The sequence below is a fragment of the Nylanderia fulva genome, unplaced genomic scaffold, assembly GCF_048542155.1.
Source record: "Nylanderia fulva isolate GAGA-0341 unplaced genomic scaffold, ASM4854215v1 Scaffold22, whole genome shotgun sequence".
NCBI classification, from domain to species: Eukaryota; Metazoa; Arthropoda; class Insecta; order Hymenoptera; family Formicidae; genus Nylanderia; species Nylanderia fulva.
In genome coordinates, this window is record NW_028190285.1 from 2,747,450 (window position 1) to 2,773,505 (window position 26,056).

The window sequence follows — 26,056 nt, forward strand, 5'->3', positions numbered from 1 at the left end:
AAGAGGTTCGATATGCGACAGAGCGCGAACTGGAGTTGCCGGAAAGAGGCAGAGAGTGAGAGAGAGAGAGAAGAGATGAAGGAGAACGTAAAAGGGCTGAGTTATAGTTCTCGTTGCCTTGAGATCGAGATTAGCTCCGAACGATCCTGTTCCTTTAAGGACCCCTCGATCGATCGATCGATCGATTGATCATGAATCAGAACGGTTTGCGAGGAAACGAGTAATCCCGCAGGAATTTCGCGCCCTGACTATATCGCAAAAAGTTTCCTGTTTCGCCGTCGACCGGAAAACTATCTTGTAACGTCTACTCTACTCGAGGAATTCTTTTTCGCGAGGCGATCTTGTAAAATGCAATTTCCTTTTGCGTCAATACGAAATATTTTGGAGAAAATAAGAAATGCTTTTTCGGAGAATATCTCGTTTAATAAGTTTTCAAAAAATCTCGATAAATTACGTATATGTGAAAATAATGTGAAAACGGGAAAGAATAAAGCTTTGTCAGAGAGAATGTAGATTTTGTCGAACGGCAATTACTCGAAATAGCGTGAAAAAGTTTCTCCTCTCTGACAAATTCTCTTGCCGGAGGGACGATTCGAAGAGGAATCGTGACCGGCGCGAGTTTTAATTGCTCGACGATTAAAAGTTTCCGCATCGTTCGAGACACTCGTTTCGAGAGATCGAGCGTTGCGTGAGAGAGTGACTCTTCCACTAAAGTCTAGAAAAATTTACAGAGAGTAGAAGAAGCAACCTTACACTCTGTAAACTCCCGCAAGACAAAAAAATAATTCAAAAGTTTCAGATTAAATCGGCTTAATAAATTAATTTTTCTTGTTTTTTTTTTCCCCGAAAGTTTTACTTTTACTTTAATTGTAAAAAAAAAAAAAAAAAAAAAATACGTATTAAAACCTCGACGAATAATTCGAAGAATCGAGAAAAAGTGGAAAAAACAGCTCGATCGTCAACAAGAGAATTTACCTGTCCAGAATCTCTCTACCGAGATTTATCTTGCGCGCGTCCTCGAATGCGAGTGTTTAAAAAAAGGATACATCTCTTGGAAGAAGTCCAGATGCGGCGGCTGAAGGATGTCCAGCGCGGAAAGCACCTGCAAAAAGAAAAGAAACAGGAAACGATTGAGTATCTCGTCCTTTGACTGGACGAGAGAGAAGGAAAGAGAGATAGCGCAATCGATCCCGCTTTCTCGTGCAAAAATGCACCGGAATCTAGCAGCCGGAAGCTGCGAGGGAAAAGACGACGCGCGATCCTCGGGGAAATAAAACGCGGAAATTTCCGGTACACGACTTACATGAGAGAGAAAAAGAGGATCTAACGTTCGTTCAAATATATTTCATTCTAAATCGTATATATAATTTGTTTACGACGAAACATGTATCAAACAAGAATTACTACTTGCTATTTGTATATTATTTATTATTATAGTGATTATTTAAGTAATTTCTGTAAAATACACACGGGAAAAAAAAATAGCTAAATTTTAGCTATGACAACTAATATTTTTCAGATATAACATTCTCCGTTAAGCTATGGCTAAAAAATATTAGTTACCATAGTTAAAATTTAGGCACGATAACTAAATTTCAGGTTGCAATATATGGACAGCTAAAAAATATTTAGATAATTATGAAAGTTTGAAAACTTAATTTAATAATCAAATTAAAAAATATTTCATAATTACCATTCAATAATCGCAATAATAATATAATATTGTATAATCAGTCAATTTATTATAAAGTCTTAGAAAGCTACGCGTAGAAATCCAATAATATTTATATCTATATAAAAGAATCGCGTCTTTTTATTTTCTTTTTCATCCGCCGTATTTCCGTTATAGGATATTTTCCTGTCTCTGTTATGTTACCATGTTCACATCGATCATACTTTTGATACTGACGCAATAAATAATACCACTTACGTTATCGTGTTTGAAGAAGCAAAGCATTTTCAGTTCCCTGAAGACTCGCTTGCTACTCACGAGACTTTGAAAGACGTTCGGCAGTTTTTTTAAGGCTACTCTCCTGCCATCCCTCGGATCCGTGACAGCCCTGAAATTCACACAGAAACAATACAAAAATTAATATTTTCGTCTTGTCTTATTATATAAAAAACAAGATTAATTTTGCCAGAAATAAAAAAAAAATGCGTTCCTATTTATTACATATCGCCATCGCGTAATTTTATCGCAGCTGTTAAATATAAATATTTAAAACGATAAATATCGCGATTTTTCTTCCCCTTTTACTTAATTTTATTTCTTCTTTTTATTTTATCATTCTTTATCGCCGCTACTATTCTCTATCTTATTATATCTAATAAAATACAAAAAGTATGTCTTATAAAAAGGTTGTAAAAAAAACATCCGCACACACGTAAAACAAGAAGAGAAAAAAGATGATTAAAACGATTTTACGTCTCGTCTTAAGTTTATATAATAAAGCTCCGCAGTCTCTCTTCGAGATTAAGGAAAACCTCTCGTGAAGGAAAAAAGAGCGGGAAACAGATCGATTTAATTTTTAATTTCGCGATAGAGGGAAAGCATGGACGGGATGAGTTATTGGAGAATGATCGACTAAATAATGCTTGCAAGCTTGCATCTGGAAACACGAATGAGAGATGACGATCCCTCGTTAGTCTCTCCCAGTCCTCTTCTAGGCCAGTTCCGAGAATAATTATTATCCCTGCAATTAGTCCGTTTACGGCTACAGGTTCGATTTCATTGTCGAGTGTTGTCGTTACCGCAAACCGACGATTTCGATTTACGAGAATCAGAGTAGCAGAGCGAGAGAGAGCGAGAGAGAATTTGATGCGCGACCGAAATCCCATTTTCGGTCGTCGCCATGTGCCATATCGTCTGCCCAGACAGATAAAGTAATTCCTCGTTTTTGAATGGGGAGAGAGGAAGCAGGAGATGGAGAAGGATGAGGAAAATGAGTTTTCGATCTGCACGATCGCGTGATACATTGATATAAAAAGGACATAACAGAGAAATATTTAGATCAATATAAATACATTTGTCACAATCGAAGGAGACAAATGTATCGATACGTTGAATTTTATCAAGCTAGCGATCATAATATATATACAGGGTGTCCGGTGACTAACGGACCAACGATTACAAATGGATTCTTTGGTCAATTTGGGAACGATTTTTCCTCAGCGAAAATGTCGAAAAAGGTCAGCATTTTTTACAACTTTCCAATATTCGTCATTATGTATCTTTATAACTCTAAGCCTCAAATTAAAATTTTATTATAGTAAACTCTACCTGAAATTAACTGAAAAATGTAATTATGTTAGACTTTTAACTCCGAAACGTTTAGTTTTCAAAAAACTCATTTTTTTTCAATCGCTTATAACTCGAAAATTGTTGACTTCTCAACATTTTTGCTAAGGAAAAATCGTCTCCAAATTAGCCGGAAAATCCGCCTTTAATCATTGGTCCGTTAGTTACCGGACACTCTGTATGTAATATCGATAGGAAAAATCCTATATAAGTTTAGAGATTAAATGAGAAAAAAAAATTATAGGAAATTGGAGGCAATCCTATATATTACACTATTTTATTTATTATACAAGTACTTTAGCGATAATTTTTTATAACCATTATTTTATCATTCATTAATTTTTATACATTATCATTATCATTATATTGGGCGATTTATTTATTTTTGATTGCAACTGGTTTTAATTGCTTTTACATAGGGTGGGACGAGAAATCTCGTACTAATCGGGTCGCAATCGTTAGCTTCGTTATAGCCTGCTAAATTCATTTGTTCGTGCGAGACAACTTTCCTACAGAGTCCTGCAACACATTCTCGTGTGCGTGCGTGTGTGTGTGTGTGTGTGTGTGTGTGTGTGAAAGGGGGAGTATGAGCCAAACAGAAAATAAACGAGAATAAGTAAACGAAAAAATAAACGAGAGCATCGATAAACGGCCGAAACAAACCCATTATTTCAAGTGTGTCGCCTCTTTAAGCGCCACTCATATATGTATTTTCAAGCAGTTGGATCCGTTCATTGCGACATCGTATGATTTCTATAGTCGAATCAAGAAAGCAAACAATTATAAAAATTCTTGCATTTACATAACTTTCTGACTTGTCCAACAAACGAAGGTAATATATAGCGTATATATAGATAAATAAATGAATTTATTTTAAAAAACTATTTTAAGGAACGTCAATAAAATACAATTAAAAATACAAAAAGATTTATGAATTATTAACAATGTCATTTTATTAATTTAATTTATTTGATTTTCTGACACAAAAAATAACTTTCGGTTTAACATAAAACATTAAAAAAATTAAAATCGTCGCCTCTAAAATTCAGCGTGTATTTTCCCGAAAAAATGATAACCATTTTTTTTTTTTTTTTTGTACACCTTTCCTTCGATCCGCGAAAATTAGCGTATACGAGGACGTTAATTACACCATCGAGCTTCTTCGAGTAGTAGAATCAACAAAAGGAGAGAAAGAAGGGAGGAAAAAAAGAGGTGAACGAGCCGTCGCGAACCGACGAGAGATTAAGGTCGATCCACGAAGCCGAGCGAGTCACGAACGTAGAAAGGTACGACGACCTTCGAAAAGGGTCAACGCACCCGGCGCGATGCGCCGAGCGTAGTAAACGGAAGTGAAGTCACGAATTTCGGAGCGGAACGACCGTGAAATGATGCGACGCGCCCCCAGGGACCCACTGTCGCGGTTTAGGCTATGTTTATTCATTCGAAATCCGGCGACGAGCCGACGACGGGACCGATTCTGCACACACACACACAAACCACGCACTCGCCGCCGGAAGTTCCGAGGGGTTATCGCCGAAACAGGCATGTCTGCCTCAGGTGAGAAATAAATTGCAAATATAGTGTGTCGAACCATCATTACGTGCGTGTGCATCTCGAAAGAGATTGTGCTAAGCTCGTGAACTTTCAGACTCTCTGTGTGTATCTTGGATTGTGCCGAAAAGAGAAAGTATAGTATTCCGAAAAGAAAATTGTTAGCAGAAAAAATAATAATTAAATGTTACACAATATATGTACTGAAAATTAATCGGTACACGGAGAGAATTTTCTCTTAGAATTTACCCGGAAAATTATGGCAATTGTGGGCCAATATATGGTATTGGAATTCATATTTATCGCGATAAAAATATTATAAAATTCTGTATAATTCTATATAATTTTCAAATATAATTCTCGTATAAAATTCTTTCAATATCATATTGTCCCATGATTATCATGATTTTCAGGGTAAATTTTCAAGAGAATTCTCTCTGTGCATTTTACATATGCATAATAATGCACTCAAATGTAGATATCAATTTTTTTGTGTTTTTTCCTTTCTCTTTCAACGATACCATAAATATGTCGTGAAATTCCTGTAGAAGTGTCGTTGATCGGTTTAATAACCGATAAGGAAACTAACAACTTTGAGGTCTGGTTCTCGTGTTTCGTCACCTCGTCGACGACAAATTTCTTCGTTATTTGAGAGCTCTTTGTTTAGAAGAAGTCGTTGAACGAGGAATCTTGTGAATGATTCACTTGGTATGGGGGAATGTTAAAAATATCATCGGCGTTCTCTTTTGTTCATCAGAAACAAATAGGGAATGATTATCCGCGTGAGCTTTCGCAAACCCAGACTGTCATCTCGACTGATAATATCCTTTGTTATACAGGGTGACCGGTATCTAACGGACCAATGATTAAGAGCGGATTTTCTGGCCAATTTGGAGACGATTTTTTCTTATCAAAAATGTTGAGAAGTCAATAATTTTCGAGTTATAAGCGATTGAAAAAAATGGGTCTTTTGAAAACTAAACGTTTTGGAGTTAAAAGTTTAACATAATTACATTCTTCGGTTAATTTCAGGTAGAGTTTACTATAATAAAATTTTAATTTGAGACTTAGTTATAAAGATACATAATGACGAATATTGGAAAGTTGTAAAAAATGATGACCTTTTTCGACATTTTCGCTGAGGAAAAATCGTTCCCAAATTGACCAAAGAATCCATTTGTAATCGTTGGTCCGTTAGTTACCGGACACCCTGTATATGTACACTAATCTTCATCGTGAGCTCATGTAAGAAAGAGTATAAAAAAGACAAACGTTTCAGTTTTATGCTTCCGTTTGAAGGCATTCGAGAAAGCTCTCGATGCTTACTTGAGTGTTATCCGTCGTTTCGTGAATGCACTCGGAATTTCCGAGTCGGAAACGTATATAAAGATCGAAACAATGCTATGTTATGCGTATCGTATCGGGCCGATTTTATTTTATCGGCCGTGACCCCTCTTATGCAAACAAATAAAACATAGAATCACGATTCGGTACGCAATCAAATAAATTAATTTGTTCAGTAAAAAGAAGAGGGAGAGAATTTTTTGAGCCTGAATATTTGACTCCGCGATCAATTTTATCCGTCGGATATTTTTTAAATAGCATTAATTCGTATTTAAATATCACACGCGATCATTTGTGACAGCGACACTTTTGCGCAAATTCATGAGAGGCAAGCATCATACATTTGATGATATAATTTAAAATGTTGAGGATAATTAGAATCAAATTAACAGATGAAAAGGGATATATGTTACAAAAAGAATATATATTAGAAACATACACACACATATTTCATAAATAATTAAGTATAATTATATTTTCCTTTATATTATTCTATATATTATTTACGCCATTTTACGCTCTCTCGGTCTCTTTTTTAATAAATTTATAAAAATTAATAAAAATTATCACATTTTATTAATCGCAAAAAATAATATATTCTCGCGAAGATTGTTTGGAGATTATTAATTCATAAATAAAGTTTTTACATGCAGATGGTGTTTGTGTCATGTGAGAATTTATTATTCAAAATTGCAAACCGATCGATCGAATGATAGATTTACGTACGCGTCGTGGTTGAAATTCGACAAAGAATTTTCGCGGCGAAGAGAAAGCGTACAACTTCTGATATCCTGCACTTCAAAAAACGGCAGATGTTCCGCAGGGGGGCCATCAAAAACCGGGCCCGAATGTGATCCACATGGCGAACGTGGTATCACACGCACCTTCACAGGACATACGGTCAATGGATTGCTTTTGTGCGCACAAGGTGTCCCAGAATAGAGGACAAATTTCAACATCTGACAAAGTATATTTCGAGTAAAATTAAATAAAAAACTTTCTCGATAAGTAAACCTTAAATGAAAATTTGACAAAAAATTATACAAATGCAGAGTGTCCATAGCGGTCGGGGAATTTGATAAATCTGGAATTGTCAGGGAAAAGTCAGGAAATTTTACTATTTATCTAGATTTTTCACATTATTCTACATTTGCCTCAATGATTTGAAATTTTTTATTAAATAAATAGAAACTTTTCCTTGACTCCCAGCATGCTAATTTTCTGTGTTAAAAATCGAGTCATCTATAGCGTGTTCGTTCATTTATATTTTCATCGTCGTGTTATTTTATTTCAATGTGTTTGATAGAGAGAAAACTAAAAAATTTGATATAAGTTAAAAAGGTGATTATTTATTTTATTTAGATAGTTTATAGTGACATATTTGTTTCGATTATCGTACATAATGCAGATTGTATAATTGATTTAAATTTTTGTTTTAACTTTCGAACCTTTTAATTGTTGAGAAAAATATCTCAAAAGGATTTCATGATTTAACATTTAATTGATTTATCATATAGACATGCAAATTATATATTTGGAAAAAAAATAATACTAAAAAGTTATACAGGGAATTGCTAAAAATTCATCTACTGCGTGTTCGTTCATTTACATTTTCATCGTCGTGTTATTTTATTTCAATGTGTTTATAGAGACAAAACTAAAAAATTTTATATAATATAAATAAAAAAAAGTGATTATTTAAATAGTTTATAGTGACATGTTTGTTTCGATTATCGTTACATAATGCAGATTATATAATTGATTTAAATTTTGGTTTTTTTTAACTTCCGAACCTTTCCATTATTGACAAAAATGTCTCAAGAATTTCATGATTTAATATTCAATTGATTTATCACATATAGATGTATGCAAATTATATATATTTGAAAAAAATAATATTAAAAAGCCAGGGAAAAAAATGAATTTCTGGTCTTGGAAAATCTAAAAAAATGAGGGAATTTTTTTCATCGAGTCTGCTGGACACCCTGAAATGACATATGTTAGAACTGTCAAACTTTTTTGTGCATTTCCAAAGCTTTTCATTACACAATAGTTTATATAAAAGCTATATCAATGATATTTTTCATCCTCGAACTCTCTGAGAAAAATGCTTTTAAAGAAATATATTGTACTATCCGCTATTAATTCTGAAACACCCTTTAGAGAATACGGTGAAAGAGGCGAGACGTTTCGTCCGTCAATCTAGCATCTGGCGTCGGATCATGCTCGAAAATTGCGGTCTCCGCATATCGCGCAACTTTATATAGTTTCGAAGAAGCTTGTATCGTATCATCGGGCGCGTCGTCGCGCAACTGCGCGACGCTGAAAAGACGCACGTAGCTGCAATTTGCGAACGGCCGCCGACCGAATGCCGCATAATTACGACGTTTCCTGGGGAAAGCTCGCGTGCAGCGTGCGCGTCGTTGTTGCAACATCGCAACGCGTGCATCTCACAACAAAGGAGGAGCTCCAAGGGAAAATTAGTGCAACGGAGACGCGCGGTTTTCATTGCTAAAAATGAACAAAAAAAAAATGTGAAAGTAGATCTCAAAGAATTCGCGAGCGATAACGAATCGTTTTCTTGGAGGCGATGCACACCTCTCGTAATCTAGAAAGAAAAGAAAGGGGCTTTCGTGTTAAATCATATATTGCAGATATCTTTTCTCTCTCGAAAAAAAGATAATTTTAAGTAAAATTATATGAAGTATATTCGATTTTCCTATATGAATTTTACAATTTTAGATGTGCCTCCTTATAAACTTTAAATATGACAAAGGTAAATGAGTCTCCTCTCGTGAAAAACGTCCGATGCACTTTGCCGCTGCATTTCTTCAGTAGAGTCCGAGAACGTTTCTTTCGCGAATATTATTATTTTAAGTGGGTGAAGAAAAAGGGATGTTCCTCCGAAGCTGCGTGTGCGCGACAGGTAAAAAGCGAGCAAAAGCAGAAGGAAGGGGAGAGGATTATCGATTTCTTGCACGCATGCCAATTGCCGTCTACACACGAACGGGTGAGGAGCAAAATCTCTAGATCTTTTCAAAACTCTAAAAAAAAAAAAAACATCGGGTTATATATCTATAAATCAACTAGGATACGGCAAACAAATATTATGGAAATTAAATTTGAATATGCATTTCACGTTTAGCGCCTTACTAACAGTCTTAAAGTCTTAGGTTGTAAATTAAAGTGAATATCAAGAGATTTCATAAACAAAAATTATATTAAAATGTCTTCTCCTATGTATATACCATATAATTAAAAAGTGACTTATCGTAGAAATGTTAATTATTTAGAACTATAAATCGTAGCAAGAATTTGTCAATTAATGATATATTTAAAAAATAAAATTTTTCTAAAAAAAAAATTACAGATATAAAAATGGTTGATGCGTAAGATTTTCTTTTTATTTAGGTCGATTTTAGCCGATAAAAATTGCACCATGCAAGACTGATAGGATCAGACTCGATTCACAGAAGGTTGTAGGAAAAACGCTGTTAGGGCTTGCAAAAACACGAGCAATTGCCATCTCTCGCGCGCGAAACCGACAGCTGCTGTCGGCGGATTCACCTGCAGCAACACCTGCGCACATTCTGGTGTGTGTACTCACCTGCGTTCCGCAAGTGACCCGCGGCGAGAGCGCGTAACCAGAGTAACGACGGAGAGAGAGAGAGAGCACGAGGCACGTTTAATAATATCGCACTTCCGGCTTATATATATATATTGAGATAGGTCATAAAGGCGCCGAGGATACGGTAAAGGTCGCCGTCGAGTGCAACGGATTAAGTGTGTAATACAATGCGTAACGCATAATCGGGGAATCGGTGGTTGCTAAGAATTGGTATCCAGGGTGTTTATTATCCAGGGAATTTATAAATTTTGAATTGACAGGGAAATTTTACTATTTATCTGGATTTTTTCACATTATCATCCTACATTTGTCGCAATAATTTGAAATTTTTTTATAATTTTCCGTGTGTTAAAAATCGATCCATCTACAGCGTGTTCGTTAATTTATATTTTCATCGTCGTGTTATTTGATTTCAATGTGTTTGATAGAGACAAAACTAAAAAATTTGATATAATATAAATGAAAAAGGTGATTATTTAAATAGTTTATAGTGACACGTTTGTTTCGATTATCGTACATAATGCAGATTGTATAATTGATTTGTGTTTTTTGTCAGGGAAAGAATGAATTTCTGGTCTTGGAAAATCTGAAAAAGTCAGGGATTTTTTTTTCATTGAGTCTGCTGGACACCCTGTTATCGTTCATTGATCCTTTTACGTGTTATGCACTTGTGTAAATCGACGTGCAATAATGTTTACGACACGTCGCGCCGCTCATTATGGATTATTATTATCGTGCGTTCCACTCGATAAAAATACGTGTACAAAAAGATCTTGTACGTAAAAAAGATTGGCGGAAAGCAAATCAATATATTGGAAAATGAATGAAAAGGAACAAAAATTGAATATAGCAAAATTTAATTTAACGGAATATAAAAATTATATTTTGAAATATATATATAACAAAAATAAAAATATACAAAAACAATTAAAAGAATAATTTCAAATAGAAATTTATTTAAATAACGAGTCAAAAACTATTTTATGCACAAAAATATTTTTTTAAGAAAGTAAAATCTTCAAATGGTGTGCATTTATATTCCAATTTTAGTAAATTATTGATTTAAACTTTCTATTAATTTTTTATCCAGTGCCGACGTATATACTCATTGATCATCGCGAACGCAATCGTAATGTAAAAATACGCGAGAAAAATAAGTAATAAGAAACTTCTTGAGAAAATCCCCAAACACTTTGATATGCGGAGCAAACTGTTCAGAACGGCGCGGTCTTTATTTTGCCATAGTCGAACAGACAGCCATAAATCAGCTGAAACGCAGCTTCTTGTTTCGCGATCGCCGCCGGCAAAAGCTCGTCGTGAAACTATACGCGCCGCGATGGTTCTTTGCATCAAACCGAATGCGCTTCTCAGCTTCACTCCGAACAATATTTCCCTCATCGCGGTGAGCTTGCACAAGCGAGGGAATACTATGAAGAACATCGTGGCGTTGAGAAAAGAGAACAAGAGAAAGACAGCCTGCCTATCTGTTTATAAGATTTTTTCCCAGCTTTTTACGGGTATTTTCACTGAACTTTTTTACAGTTCTCGCGATCGCTTTTAAATAAATAGATATGTCGCATGTACACGTTTTAATTACATTATTGTCAGAAAGCTCTTCTTTATTTAATTGACATTTTAAAAAATTACTTGATAAAATATCAGTTGAATCTCGATTTAAAGTTAGATTGGATTTTATATTAATTACTCATTAAATTCAATGGCAAATATATATTTCGATCTGATTCCATTGAATTTATTCGTAATTTTTTGTTCTCACGTTATCATTTATAATCTTTTTACTTTTCTGAATTTTATCGTAAGCGCATTCGTAAGTGCAAATACGCAATGTTGTGCAATGCAATCAGACGAAAGAGATCCCTCGAAAATATCTCACATTACTCGAAGATTTCCACGAGTTTCACGAAATCGATCCTTTGAATTAGCGTAAGTGCCGGGATGTATTTACGCTCGCAAGCTCAAGCGGACGCGGAAGTTCCGTCCAACTAGTTTGAATTTAACAAGGAGAAACCGCGGCGCGCTTCGGACGACGACGTGTCGTGGGACTTTGCGAGAAACAGAGAGAACGTTTGCGTAATTATCCCGTGATAGGTTCCTGGCTCAAAGTTAGTCGCAGAGAAGCAGTTCGTTCTCTCAATGAGATACATATATATCGCGCGTACTTTGGCTCGCTCGTGGGAAATCTGGCGGAAGTGAAAAATGTGCGGTACACACGACACGGAAAACACTTCCTATATTCGTCGTCAACGTGGAAAATACTTTCTATTCATTTTTAAATGACTCTCTAATTTATTGATGGATAGTGACGCGGAATTTGTCCAGCTTTCATATTAATTTCAGCACTGTCAAAAATCTTGTTTTATTTTGATATTTATTCGATTTCATTTTTTTTGTTTACTGTAATAAGCGCTCGTTTAAAATATTGGTCTCCTATTCAATTAATAATTGGCTTGATAAATTTCTGTGCAACGTTTTTTTCTAATTTTTCTGTTAATTGAATGATTGCAATATCAATATTTTATCGAAATCTATTGAAAAAGTTTTCTATTAATTTCGCTTTATTATTATTTTATTTTTATACATTCCGTTTTTGCATGTTTTACACTTAAAAAGAGAGCATATTCCATCAACTAAATTTTCGTTCAGCAATCTTTTTTCTCGTTTCTTTCTTCGACGTATTCTTTCTCTAATTTTTTTTATTATTAACGCAGTTTTATCGCGAAATTTTATTCAAATAAACTTTTATTCGCGAAAATCTGTTTAATTAATATGAAAATTTTGAAAGAGTCAATTTTTCCGCGATATATACATACATATACAGAGTGTTCCAGACCTACCGTATTACACGTTAATGGGAGATTCCTGAGGCGATTTGGAGACGATTTTTTCCTCAGCGAAAATGTGCAGGCACCAATATTTTTCGAGTTATAAACGATTGAAAATGAAAGCTTTTTTTGTAAACTAAGCCTTGTAAAAATTAATTATTAACAAAACTACATTTTTTAGTCAATTCCAGGTAAAATTTATTTTAATAAAATTTTAATTTAAGACTCAGTTACAAACCATACATGATTTCAAAAATTGGGAACATTAAAAAAATGATGACCTTTCTCGACGTTTTCGCCGAGGAAAAATCGTCTCCAAATCGCCTGAGGAATCTCATTAACGTGTGATACGATAGGTCTGGGACACCCTGTATATATTTGACGCGCAATTTCTGGCATCGGGGTCTCTCCTAAAATTTTTGCGAAGGAAATTTCGGAGTTTCACGGTTCGTTTCCGCTTCGATTTTCCATTCCGCGCTTCCGGCCGTGGATCAATTGATACCGTGTGGGGTTTCGACGAGGGATGAAACGTGACCCGGGATCCTCGGCGAGAAAACTGCAGCCACGGGGAGAATCGCTCGTCTCCGCTTCGCAGCACCTTGCGTCGAGGAAAACGACGCAAAGGTAGAGAGAGACGAACGATGGCAAAGAGAGGAGGAAGAGAAAGATCCGCGGAGCGAAACCGGATGGAACGCCCGGTATATCTAGATGATTCGCCTGCATGCTTCGCTCGGTGCCCTTACGAAACCGGATAGCAGCCCTCTGCAAAGAGATAACTGATCTCTACATGCTTCGTTTCCACGAACCACCACCACGCTCTGTTATGTTTTATCTATTGTTGTTAAATGCACGTCATTATCATTTAAACGTTTCATGTGTGTATATTATGCCATCTTAAATATTTCAGACCGTTTTTCTACGAAGTCATCGTCTGCAACGATGATGGTAAATTTAATCGTACAAATATATATACTATACGCCTGTGAGAACAGTTTTACACAAACATCTTTTCTAGATTTTCTCCGCGATTCCGTCGCGTATTTAAATACGATTTAACTTGATGCTCGATATAAATCTTCCTTCATGTTTATGTATTTTATTTCTAATTCTTGCATATATATAATAGATTTTTTCAAAGAATTTTCTTTTCCATCAATCAAGTCTCTCGAACTCTCGAATACATAAGATACAATACTCGAAGAACGTGTTCTGTATTCCGAAGACATTTGTATGTAAAAAGGAAACTCACAACGAATCATTATGAAAATGTACGAAGTAGCGACATTCTATTTCCATATTGTATATAAAAGCATTGTGAGTGATGATCTAAAGATTTAAGGGTCAACCCTTCGAATCCTATAAGCTGGCTTTCCACCCAACTTTGAAACTACCTGTTTCCGAAATAGAATTCCCCGAAAAGATGGCTCTTTTTTTCAAGCCATTGAGACCGAAGACGGAAAGTGGCGACGTTGTACATTTCATAGGGAGGCAATCGATAGGATTCGAGGTCGATCCGATAACCTTTGCTAATGGAGGCTCTCTATGGTCGCGCGAGGAGAGACGTCAGAATCGTGGGAGCCCACGTGTCGGGGTCAACGGCATGTATAAATGAGCAGCGAACCGAACTGCAAACCCCGTGACTTTAATCAGACAGTCGAAAAAAAGACAGAAAGAAACACGTTGCTTCATCGACGTTTTCATTCCTGTCTCTTATCCTCGAAGAGTTATCGTCCGTTTGAAACGCGTCGAGCGGAAGAACGGAATTCTTTTTACTCATTTTCCACTTGAAAGCAAATTAAATACGAATAGAGTGAAATTTTGCGAAAGTCGCATTCAATCTGTATGGATAGTAAAAAATAGACGGTACACATAATTTGCAAATCTCAATTAATTTAATGATCAATATAATTAATAGGGAGCATATATTAGTTTTTCCTTCATTAATTTAATTAGGAATGTTTTTCTAAATAATACAGATAACGAGTCTGAAACTGCGAAATTTCATTCTTAAAATCTAATTTATTAAATTTCTTCTAATAAATTATATTTACATTTTTTTTAGTTGAAGTTCATTATAATAGTCACTTTTCATTATTCGGTCAATCGGCAAGTCGAATCTGCTAACAAATTAATTGGACGATCAATTAAAACGAAGAAGATAGTTTTTTTTTTAAATCCCAGTTGAAACATCTGGAAATGTTAACACGCATTTCAGCGAGATATGTAAGGCTTCGGTATGTAATGCTCTTGGATTTATCTTATCGCGAAGCGACCAAATTTGAAACGGTCCGATGATTCATTCGATGATGCTCCGAGATGTTTTCTCACGTACCCTTGTATAGTTCTATTAGCATCGAACTCTAAAACTAGTTCGCGAAACAATCGGCCGATTCCAAAGACAAACCGGATTGACTAAAATTGATCGTTCCTCTTATTCCATTTCGAACTGCCCTCGAGAATCTCGATTCGTGACGAGATAACATATATTGAATAGAATAGTATATAAATAATTGATCAAAACACTCCAGTGCGCACTTTTAAATTAATGTTACAATCCTGCTTAAATTAGCTAAGTAAATATTAACGCGTGCCGAGTACCTTAATATGTAAAACTGAATTATCTTCCTTCCTTACTTTGTCAAATTAATAAAAAACATGACCAAATTGTATATACAATTCGCAAATTTCTCTCAATAATATTACGAGGTCAGAGCTTTTAATTTTCCAACTTCCTAAATTCTTCGAAACGTCTTGAAAAAATGAGGTATTATAGCTAAATTTTAGCTGTTCCTACATTACACTTGAAATTTAGTTATCACGCCTAAATTTTAGCTACAGAGAATTCTCTGTTAAACTACAGCTAAAAAATATTAGTTACCAAAACTCAAATTTAGCGATGCGATAACTAAATTTCAGATTGTACTTTAGGGACAGCTACAAAATTTAGCCATATGATAGCTAACCAATTATTTTTGTATTACACGTGCGGGCAAAGTGGCACTTTGTGTACGTGTTTTCTGTGCGGAAAGCGGCCGATTTCCCACGCCGCCATTTAGCGGCAACGCGGTGAGTGAATAAGCCGCATTCAAAGCCATTGCCTACGGCTGAGCCGCGTTCAAAGTCATTGTCCACGGCTGAAGCCGTGGGCAATGACTTTGAACACGGCTATTCCCGCGCACAAAGCCACTTTGCCTGCACTTGTAATACAAAATAGTATGTGTATCACGTGCGGATTCACAATATACTATTGACGAATTTTTCGCAGAGAAATATCGATCTTCCTCGACTCAAGAAAGCATCCGCGATTTTTTAGAGATCGATGATGATTTTTCTTCTAACATTTATTCGCATCGTTCTTCTTTTTTTAATTTTTTTTTATACTAACACACACGTGACGTCAGGCGAAACCTCGATATAGGTGCGCCTGAATATGCGGTTGCATGTGCATGCACACGTGTCGAACAACGCGACGACGGGGAGGACAAAGATACTCGCCATCTGCGCCACGACAGCTGCAGCGTTGCGACGGATGCACGTGGGGGAGAGGGAGGAAGGCGGGACACACATATAGATAACATATGTGTATATAGATATGAAGAAGGGGTGCCGCTCCCCCGTGCGTCATTAATCTACTTTCATTATATTTTCGCAATTGGCGCACTTGGTGCGTGCACATTCTCTTCGGAGTACTCTTTATTTAGCTTCCGCAGCCGTCGCAATTTTGCCGGCTTCTTTTTTTTTTCTCTGCTCGCTTTTTTCCCTCGCTACAGTTCTATCTCGAACTATTATCGCGTACAATTGTCTCTACGGTTAATAATTTCGTACCTATCCATCTTGGGGCAGAAATTATTTTTAGAACTCTGGTGCGATTTATAATTTTTTTTTTTTTTTTTTTTTTTAGACTTTCATCATTAAGACTTGACCCGCGTAACGTCGAAAAAGTGCTGAATTATATATACACGCGATACTTTAAATATACAGGGTGTCCGACATAAGGTGTCACACCGAAAATATACAAATAAATCTTGTTATTTGGAGACAATTTTTCCTCAGCAAAAATATTCAAGCACCAATAATTAAAAGATTAACAAAACCACGTTCTCCAATTAATTTCAAGTAGAGTTTACTTCAATAAAATTTTAATTCAAAGTTTAGTTATAAAGAAAATTGGGAACATGCACACCCCGTACATATTTTCTCTAAAAAAAATCTATATATATACATAAACGCATAGAGCTAATTTCCTGAATTATAAGCTTCCAAAGATCGATAGACACCTGTTTGTTTCATAAATGGCTTAGAAATTTCCATTTCGAGTCCGAGAGAGTTACATGTTATAATCTGAGGGTTCGAGAAAGTCAATGGAAACTAAAATACCTAGTAATGCTTGCCGATCGTACGGTTGGAGAACGCGCCGCGAGACAAAGACCTAAGCTGCGCTCAGAACCGAACAGAACGGACCTGTTTCACGACCGGGAGACCTTCGTGCATACATACTCTCTCTCTCTCTCTCTCTCTCTCCCTCGCGACCAGGCTGGTGCCAGATCTGGTACTCGGGACGAGTATCGCCGCGGCTGGTCCAGGTCGTCTCGGGAGGAGGCTTCTGCTGCGAGTAGCTCGAAGCAAAGGGCAATGAAGAAGAAACCGGCGAGAGCGGGATTATTTAACACCCGAGCTAATCCCAAACCACTCGCCATTTCTTCTTCCTCTCGTGCAGTTTCATTAAAAAAGTTAATAGCAGTTTTATTTTCGTCCGTGTATATCTTTGCGCGTTCGAATCAAAGGATCCTTTCGCTGAGAATTCGTCAACAATAATTTGAAGAAACAACATTATATTAGCTTTTTTTAATTAGAATGAAGAATATTGAGATTTTAAAAAATAAATAATCATAATTAGATATACTTTAAAGTTAATTGCGTTCTCAATCAGTCAATCTCTTCACGTTGCTATATTCAGAATAATTGCAAATCCATGAAATCATACCGTTTGATGTGGCTCATTACGCTCGCATTTTGCATAACAATTCGAATGATTTAATAGAACAATGCTATTAGACTACAATGACGCGTCCAGTCAACATCGGTTTATCTACGGCTGTCTACCGGGTGTCGCCTGATAAGATTTCATAAAATAAGATTTTATATACATATTTTTCGTATACAAAACTATTAAAAAGTATCGGAAAAATATAATAAAAAATATATATACTTTCCCATTATTCATACGCGCTCGCATACATTATATGAATGCGAAAATATCTTAATTTAATAATATAGCGATATATTACTCTTGCGCGCAAATATCTGGGGGTGCTATAAATTAGAGTATCACATATCACGTTTCCTTACATCGTTCGGGCCATGTTCTAAAATCCCGTCGTCGATTTTTACAACGTCTTTTTCTCCGGACGCGCGCGCGCGCGTACCATCATAAATATTCATCCCGGCAATCCCGAACAAACTTTTGCTTCTCCTCTCTTTCTCTCGTGGTCGGTCTCTCCACACGCATATAAATCGATATTGGCATCTATCGACGCCCCCCGAGTCCCGCTCACTTTTCAACAGCCGGAAATGGGTTATCTATTCGGTTCGCGGCCGCTCTTCCTTTTTCCCCGTTTTCGGCACGAGGACCTCGGGTTCTTTTTTTCTCTTTTTTTTTTCCCGCCACGGTATATTTCACGCAAATCGACCTCGAAATTACCACGCTATTTCCATTCGTTATTTTCTTCGACGGAGCGGATAAGTTAGCAAACATATGTTATTAACGCGCGAATCGTATAAAAATTAATTGATTTCGAACACATTTTTCTCGCGAACAAAAACTCTTGAGATTTGCAGTGCACTATTGCGCCTTACTCCGACCACCCTATATGAAGAATCGATTGTCATTAATATTAGCAATCTGGCCTATCGAATGTGATGGTAATCCGATATGTATATTCGAGAGGATCTCACGATTACGATTAATTACATTAGTAAATTTATCGCGTAATATAGAGTCGCAAATGTGCGCTGAAAAATGTTAATTAACGTACGAAATTCTTGAACATTTGTAATTCACGCAAGCAGATATTTTACATCGTCCTCTCTTATCGGCCTTCGTGCTCCAATTGTTTCGAACAAAGTTCGAAATTCAAATCACAGTTGAAAAAATCTCCACGAGACTCTTTTATAAGAACGATTCACGACATGTGCATCTTTGCGCGCGTGATGACGTTTATGTATTTGATTATACGTAGTTTCGTTAATCGGGGTGAAACTCCGTAATAAAAGGCCTCGTATTTGTTGACGTACAGTGTCTCTTATCGGCAATCGTAATATTACGACAATTTTTCGACTTGATGTTAAGTTTCTGTAATAATAATACACAGAGAGAATTTTCTCTCAAAATTTATCCTGAAAATCATATAATAATCGTAGGACAACATGGTATTTTATAGAATTTTTTAAGAGTTTCTTTGATTAATATTTACAATAAAAATATTAATATCTACCACAATAAGATATCAAATATATTCGATTAATTTTACTATATATATATTAATATTTTTTATTGTGGTAAATATTAATCAGAAAAAACTTCTAATGATTTCCAGGGTAAATTCTGAGAGAAAATTCTCTCCGTGTAGAGACGATTATTCGCAGCCCAATTATATTTATAGACAGTTTTAGACAGATTTGATAATTTTACGATTTCTAATTCCCTCTTTCTTTTTTCTCTGATGGTCCAGCAACAATCGCTGTCAGCTTCTTCCTTCGAAATCGCAGCGTCGTCGCCTCTTATATAGGTTTGTTTGCAGCATTATCGAGCACGCGAGTGCAGCTCGAAGAAATTTCATTCTGTACGTAATCTCGGTCACGAACGACCTACATCCGCGCGCGTCAAAGTTGCGGCAACTTTCAGAAAAGGAAGTACCGCGGCAGCGAACTTGGTGCGGAAACAAGGAGTTTTCAACCGACAATGAGTGTATTTCGTTCGAAAGGCCGAAAATCTGGAAAATCGATTACTACCTCTCAATGAACGAACCGCGAAACATCGATGGCATTCTCGTCCTCTCGTCGTCTGACGTGAACAATTTTCTATCTTTCTTTATTGTTAATAATTTAAATGAGATCTATATAACTCCAACTAATTTATTTTTGAAGTAATTTTAAATTTGAACTTTTAATTCAAAATTCTATGAACATCTTTATTTTACTTCATCTTTTTTTAAAAAAATAATTCAAAAAAAAAATTTATATAGTTTAAATTTTTAAAACATTTATATTTTCATTGTAAAAATAATTTTATATTAAATATTTATAAATTAAAATTAATTTATATTTTTATATCTAAAAATAATTTTTTTATTATCTTAATATCTTCAATATTACGTCTCTAAAAATTAAAAATCCATCGAAAAGATATATACTGCATACATACTTTCCAGGTAAAAGATTTTGCGAAATTTATATAATGATACATGATATCGATTTCAAAATAATTTTGTAGATCGACGATTTGATATAGCGTCGTAAATAATTCGAGTTTATGAAAAGAAGATTTTTCAAAGCTCGAACGAGAGACAAGCAAACTCTTCCCGAGAGAATTTCAGCCTACATGTTTCATTCATCATTTTGTAATTCGCGAATCGATCGAAGCAAGCGCGAAGAAGATCTCGCGTGTTTTGGAAGAGAGCTTCGCGTTATCGCGTTGAAGTCGATAAAATTCCAGGCGCCGAAATAAAGCGGGATCAGAACGGACTTTGACGGGATTCGTTGGGATTTAGTGTCCCGGTTTTCCAGAATTCACGTAAATTTCACTCTTGACGAGACTTTTGCCTGCAGAGATCTTCGACGACAGTAATGTCACGAAAGGTCTCCAAAAGCATATAAAAGCGACATACATGTATACAACATTATATTATATAGAACTTTGTGTTAATTTTGCACTGTTGTGTTATACAATAAAATATGAATGTTCAATTAAAAAAGAATCCACATACGTACATATATAAATAATAAAACTTTACATATTTTTATTTCTTCAAGCTTTCTTAAAACATATTCAAATCAATTATATATTTTTCCAATATTTTTTGAATTCATAATACATAAAAATGCACTGTATGGTAAATATATTTTATTCCTTATAACTTATACAATTTTGGAGTAAGTATATTCAAATATGCACTTTCATAAACTTTCACCGATGATAACTACTGGATTAATCACCATAATGAATCACGACATAATTGCTTATTATGCATAGTTATCATTTTAGCAACTGTATCCTGATATATGTAAAACACAATTATAAAATGTCTAATTACTACTCACGTCAAAAGTCGATATCGTCGAATGACATCGTCATATCATGTATTTTAAATATATTTAATTTTAAGTATATATAGCGCGCAAAAGAAATGCACGCGCGCAAAAGCTGCATACAATTATTGTAGCCGGTTTCGCCAGACTAATTACATTAGTGTTAATCACTTGGCAAATGATTTCTTTCTTTCTTTGTTTCAGGTAAGTGTCATGTTTTTACTATCGTCATTCATCTGGACAACCTGCTCGTCCGAAAGTTCAGGTAATATTAAGCATGCATGAATATATAATAGATATATGCACAATGCATATTGATTATTTATGCACAATGAACAAGAATTTCTCGCGATAAATTAATCACAGAAAATCAGAAAGATTGCTTTATATAATGGAATTATTATTGAAAATTTTCTTAATTATCGAAAGCTTCGTGTAATTATATAGAGATATCATTATATCGAATTGTTATGCGCGATATTTTTCAGAGATATTCCTCAATTTTTATATAACAGTCTCTCTTTCATTGAAAGTTAATCTGACTGTCGATAGGGTTACCATTTTCTTTAATTTTACGTCGACTAATGCGATATTAATGGTTGACAGCATTAGGAAGTTATTGATACATCAATCATCGTTGATCATCGCATAAATTTTAATAATGTTACCTCGTTCGATGCAAAGTCCGGATCATAAAAGATACGCTCGCGATGCAAACGGAATTTGACGTATCGCTATTTAATTTTTCATAAATTTATATAGCTCAACGCGATTACATATCTATGATTAACGACCTTAATATTTTTTAATAGCATACATTTTGTTTGTATAAGCAAAATACTTAACAATTTTACATCACGACGCGTCGACATTCATGCTCGATAATATCAATATTTTATGCAATAAAAATTTTGGAATATGCAATCGCATCTCGCTATCTGAAATCGACGATAACGCGAAATCCGCGCGCGATACTGATTGGTTTTCAATTGTTCGTTGCATCAATATGAACATACGATCGACGCTGGCTGCGGGATTATCTGCAGTTATTTCGAGAATTAGAATGCTGCATTATTTTTGATATGCACTGCATTGTCAGCGAAAATAAAAAATGTTGATTCGTTGTTTTTAAATTTGGGCGAATATTATGCACATACAATGTATTACATTTTATCGCGTGATATGGTAAGCTCATATTTTTTGCGAATTTTTAATTGGCGTTAACTGATAATCTGATTTTACAAATATTGTACATCGATAAATCAAGTAAATCAACTAATTATTAAAACAGAACGAAATAATAAAAAAAAAAAAACATTAGTTAATGAAAAGTCGCACAATTCAATAAATAAATTTCTTTCAAATTCACAACTGTAAAATAATCAAGTAATTATCGAATTGATTTACCTAGAAATGCAAAAGTATAAATACATGATGATAGCAAGCAAGTTGTTGTCTTGCTATTTTTGGAATAAAAATCGATAATGAAATCATTTTAAGATAAATATTGCTTCATGATCGAGTGTCGTTGTTACAAAGCAGTTACCAAAATTGATTTATCGAACTTCTGATCAAATAAATTTAAGAATTATAAATTTAAGAACGCGTTTTACTTTACAACATTTCATAGATTAGACACGATAGTTAACAAAAGTAGTTGGCTGTTTCAAAAAGAACGAAAATTCTTAATTATAAGCCGTAAAAATATCTCGTCAATAATTTCGAATTCAGTCTACGACTTTACTTGCTTCTCATGCGATGATTCATTGAGTACGAGTTTCTTATCAGGCTAATCGCGACATAAGATTATACAGAGTGTTCCAAATCATCCACTGCGAGGGGTTTCAATAGTGGATAAGATAAAGACGAGCCTATCAGCCTAAGAGACACGCATTGTTCGTATTTAAATATCGATAATTCTCGAGTTAAACAGCGATTCTATTAACTCAACGCGCAAAAATCTTTGTATTACACGAGCAGGCAAAGTGACACTTTGTGTGCGTGTTTTCTGTGCGGAAAGCGGCCGATTTCCCACGCCGCCATTTAGTGGCGACGCGGTGAGTGAATAAGCCGCGTTCAAAGTCATTGCCCACGGCTTCAGTCGTGGACAATGACTTTGAACACGGCTATTCCCGCACCGTGCTGCCGCAAGATGGCGGCGTGCGATCGGCCACCTCGCGCACAGAAAACGCGCACAAAGCCACTTTGCCTGCACTTGTAATACAAAATAGTATGTGTATCACGTGTGGATTGACAATTGTTCACTCGTGACCAATTGTCAACTTTCCGCACTTGATACACAATATACTATTATTTAAAAGAAAAAAAACCAAACGCATTAAAAAAATTATCCTAATATTTGATTCAAAAGTTTGGAAAAGAAAATAATTCTTGCTGAAGAGAACTTGCTAAATGCAATTGCTTTTTCTTGTTTATTATTTTTCGTACGATTAAAATTCGCAAGATTCGAGTTGGCGATTATTCCGAAGCGGGAAAAAAAGATTCGAGATATCGAGGGCGAGGGTGCGATCGAACCGACCGCGGGTTCTTTCAGGCGCGCATGTCGCCTCTAAACTATACGGGATGTCCTTGTTGCTATGGCAACCCTAGCGCAAGGCGGAACACGTAGGATATCCGCCAGTGAGGCGGAGACAGAGAGGGATGCCGAGGGTAGCCGAGGGTGCGTGAGCGTGTCTGGACCATCCTAATCCCCTCATCATCGTCATTTGTTATCGCTCGGAAATTCGCCAAATGCTCCATTTTTTTCCACCCTTCTTATCATGGTTTATATTGATATATATCTAAGCATCGTAGAACAATAATGATTACCTATATAGACAAACTCTCCGACCATACATTTGTATTTTTCTATAGGAGCGTCTTGTTTATACAAAGATAAGATAAAATAAAATTTGGTATACCCTGAGTGAATTTTCTCTTAGAAGAAAATCATGGTAATCGTGGGTCAAGTTAAATGTTTCTCTTAATATACCACAATAAAAAATATTAATATCTACCACAATTACCAAGATTTTCAGAAAGAAAATTCTTTCCGTGTACACTTGTTAAAATTTCGAATGTATAATGACACAATGCTGTCACTATCTACATAATTATACACATGTTTTTATATCTTGTATGTATAAATATATGTATGAATTATTATAGAGACAGACATTTCACAAAATACTAAAAATATAAAATCTGTTTTAACTCACATTTTGCAGCTGGAGAAAAATCACAGGAAATTTAAAAATAGACTAAATTACTTTTAGAATTGAAAAGAGAGATAAGATGAAATCTTTTATTTTTAAAGGATGCGATATAAAACAGAGGGGTTCTCTGTCGCTAATTGTAAGAATAATCGCGGAGAAATCGCGACCGGCGAGATTCCATGTCAGATAAGAGCGATTCGTCTAGAATTTTCGCTCCCTTTCCCTCACTCGTCTTATCGTACCGTGCCCTTGACGTTTACCGACAAAGGCTCGTCGATCTTCAGCTCGTAATTAGTCGACCCACTTCGCGACGCCCGGAATCTCTCCGTCGTCATCGTCATCGGTCGACGACGCCTTTCCAGCACCGTTTCGTCATTTCCTCCACTTTTCGATTCATCGACTGGAACGTTCGCTCAGTCGTCCCTGCCTGCCACTCGACACGCTCGATAGCCGGGTTAATGGAATCATACTCGAGCCTCGCTCTTTTTTCCTCTTTGTCCGTCATTCTCTCCCTTCCTTTCTCTTTCTCTCTTGCTCTTGCACGCTCGCCGCCCGGAAGAGGCGGAGACGAAGAGACGCGCACCGGATTGCACATAGAATATATGGCCTTTAAACCGCGGAATCTGCGAACGTCGGGCTTATTACGATTGTCAAGATGTCTCTCCAGCGAATAAAATTTTCCAACGTTGCGAGAAAACCTTATTTTCACGTGTAATTATTAAAAAAATATGTAGAATAGATTTTTAAATACTGAACAGTAAAAATGATGGCATCCATTGACAGTATTAAAATTCGAGGGTAATTACGATATATCGAATAGAATAATTTATATACGGAGATCATTTTCTCTTAGAATTCAGCCTGAAAATCATATGGTATTGGAAGAATTTTATAAGAGTTTCTCCGATTAATATTTACCACAATAAAAAATATTAATATGTACATAGTAAAATTAATCGAACATATTTTATTGACAATGGTAGACTATTGTTCCACGATTACTGTCACTTTCAGGGTAAATTGTACGAGAAAATTCCCTCTGTGTACAGTTTGAATTTTTTCTTCGTCTTTTCATTAATTTAGATTTAAATATTCTCAATTTTTCCATCTTTCTCACGATGCATCCGACATAACATCCCCCTTCCCCCGAGGGACGCCCCATCATCTCCCTCTCTCGCGCATTCTCCCTCGCCAACTGATGCATTATGTAGCGCACGCACCGCACGCATCTGTGCACGTGCGCCACGACTCGGCGCAGAGAGAGGATATATGCTAATTGCACGCGGTGCAACCCGGATAATGCAATACCCGTGGACGGACACAACCGCGTGTACACCCGTTATATCACTCTGCTGCGTCGACCGCGATGGGCTCCGAGCAAATATAATTCGCGATGTGTACAATTTTCTTGAAAAATTCCGACTCGCGCATATTATACTAATCCGAGAAATTAGAATTGGAAAATCAATCTGGAAAACCGGGCATTGTCAGGGAAAAAAGTGAGGAAATTTTATTATTTATCTGGATTTTTTACATTTGTCTCGATAATTGAAATTTTTTTATTAAATAAATATAAACTTTTCTTTGACTCCCAGCACGCTAATTTTCTGTGTCGCTAAAAATCGATTCATCTATGTCGTCGTGTTATTTGATTTCAATGTGTTTATAGAGACAAAACTAAAAACTTTTATATAATATAAATAAAAAAGTGATTATTTAAATAGTTTATAGTGACATGTTTGTTTCGATTATCGTTACATAATGCAGATTATATAATTGATTTAAATTTTGGTTTTTTTTAACTTCCGAACCTTTCCATTGTTGACAAAAATGTCTCAAGAATTTCATGATTTAATATTCAATTGATTTA

The 26,056-nt window shown here is 35.6% G+C and overlaps 1 protein-coding gene across 1 annotated transcript in view; it reads right to left on the reverse strand.

Moving 5' to 3' along the window:
- Positions 1-26,056, reverse strand: part of nmo (serine/threonine-protein kinase nemo) — a 126,710-nt gene that overhangs the window by 55,732 nt on the left and 44,922 nt on the right. Inside the window, exons 2-3 of the mRNA XM_085482773.1 lie at positions 1,931-2,060; positions 1,047-1,102 (exon numbers count right to left, since the gene is read on the reverse strand). Coding sequence (XP_085338899.1) covers positions 1,047-1,102; positions 1,931-2,060 — 186 coding nt within the window. The remainder of the gene's footprint in view (positions 1-1,046; positions 1,103-1,930; positions 2,061-26,056) is intronic.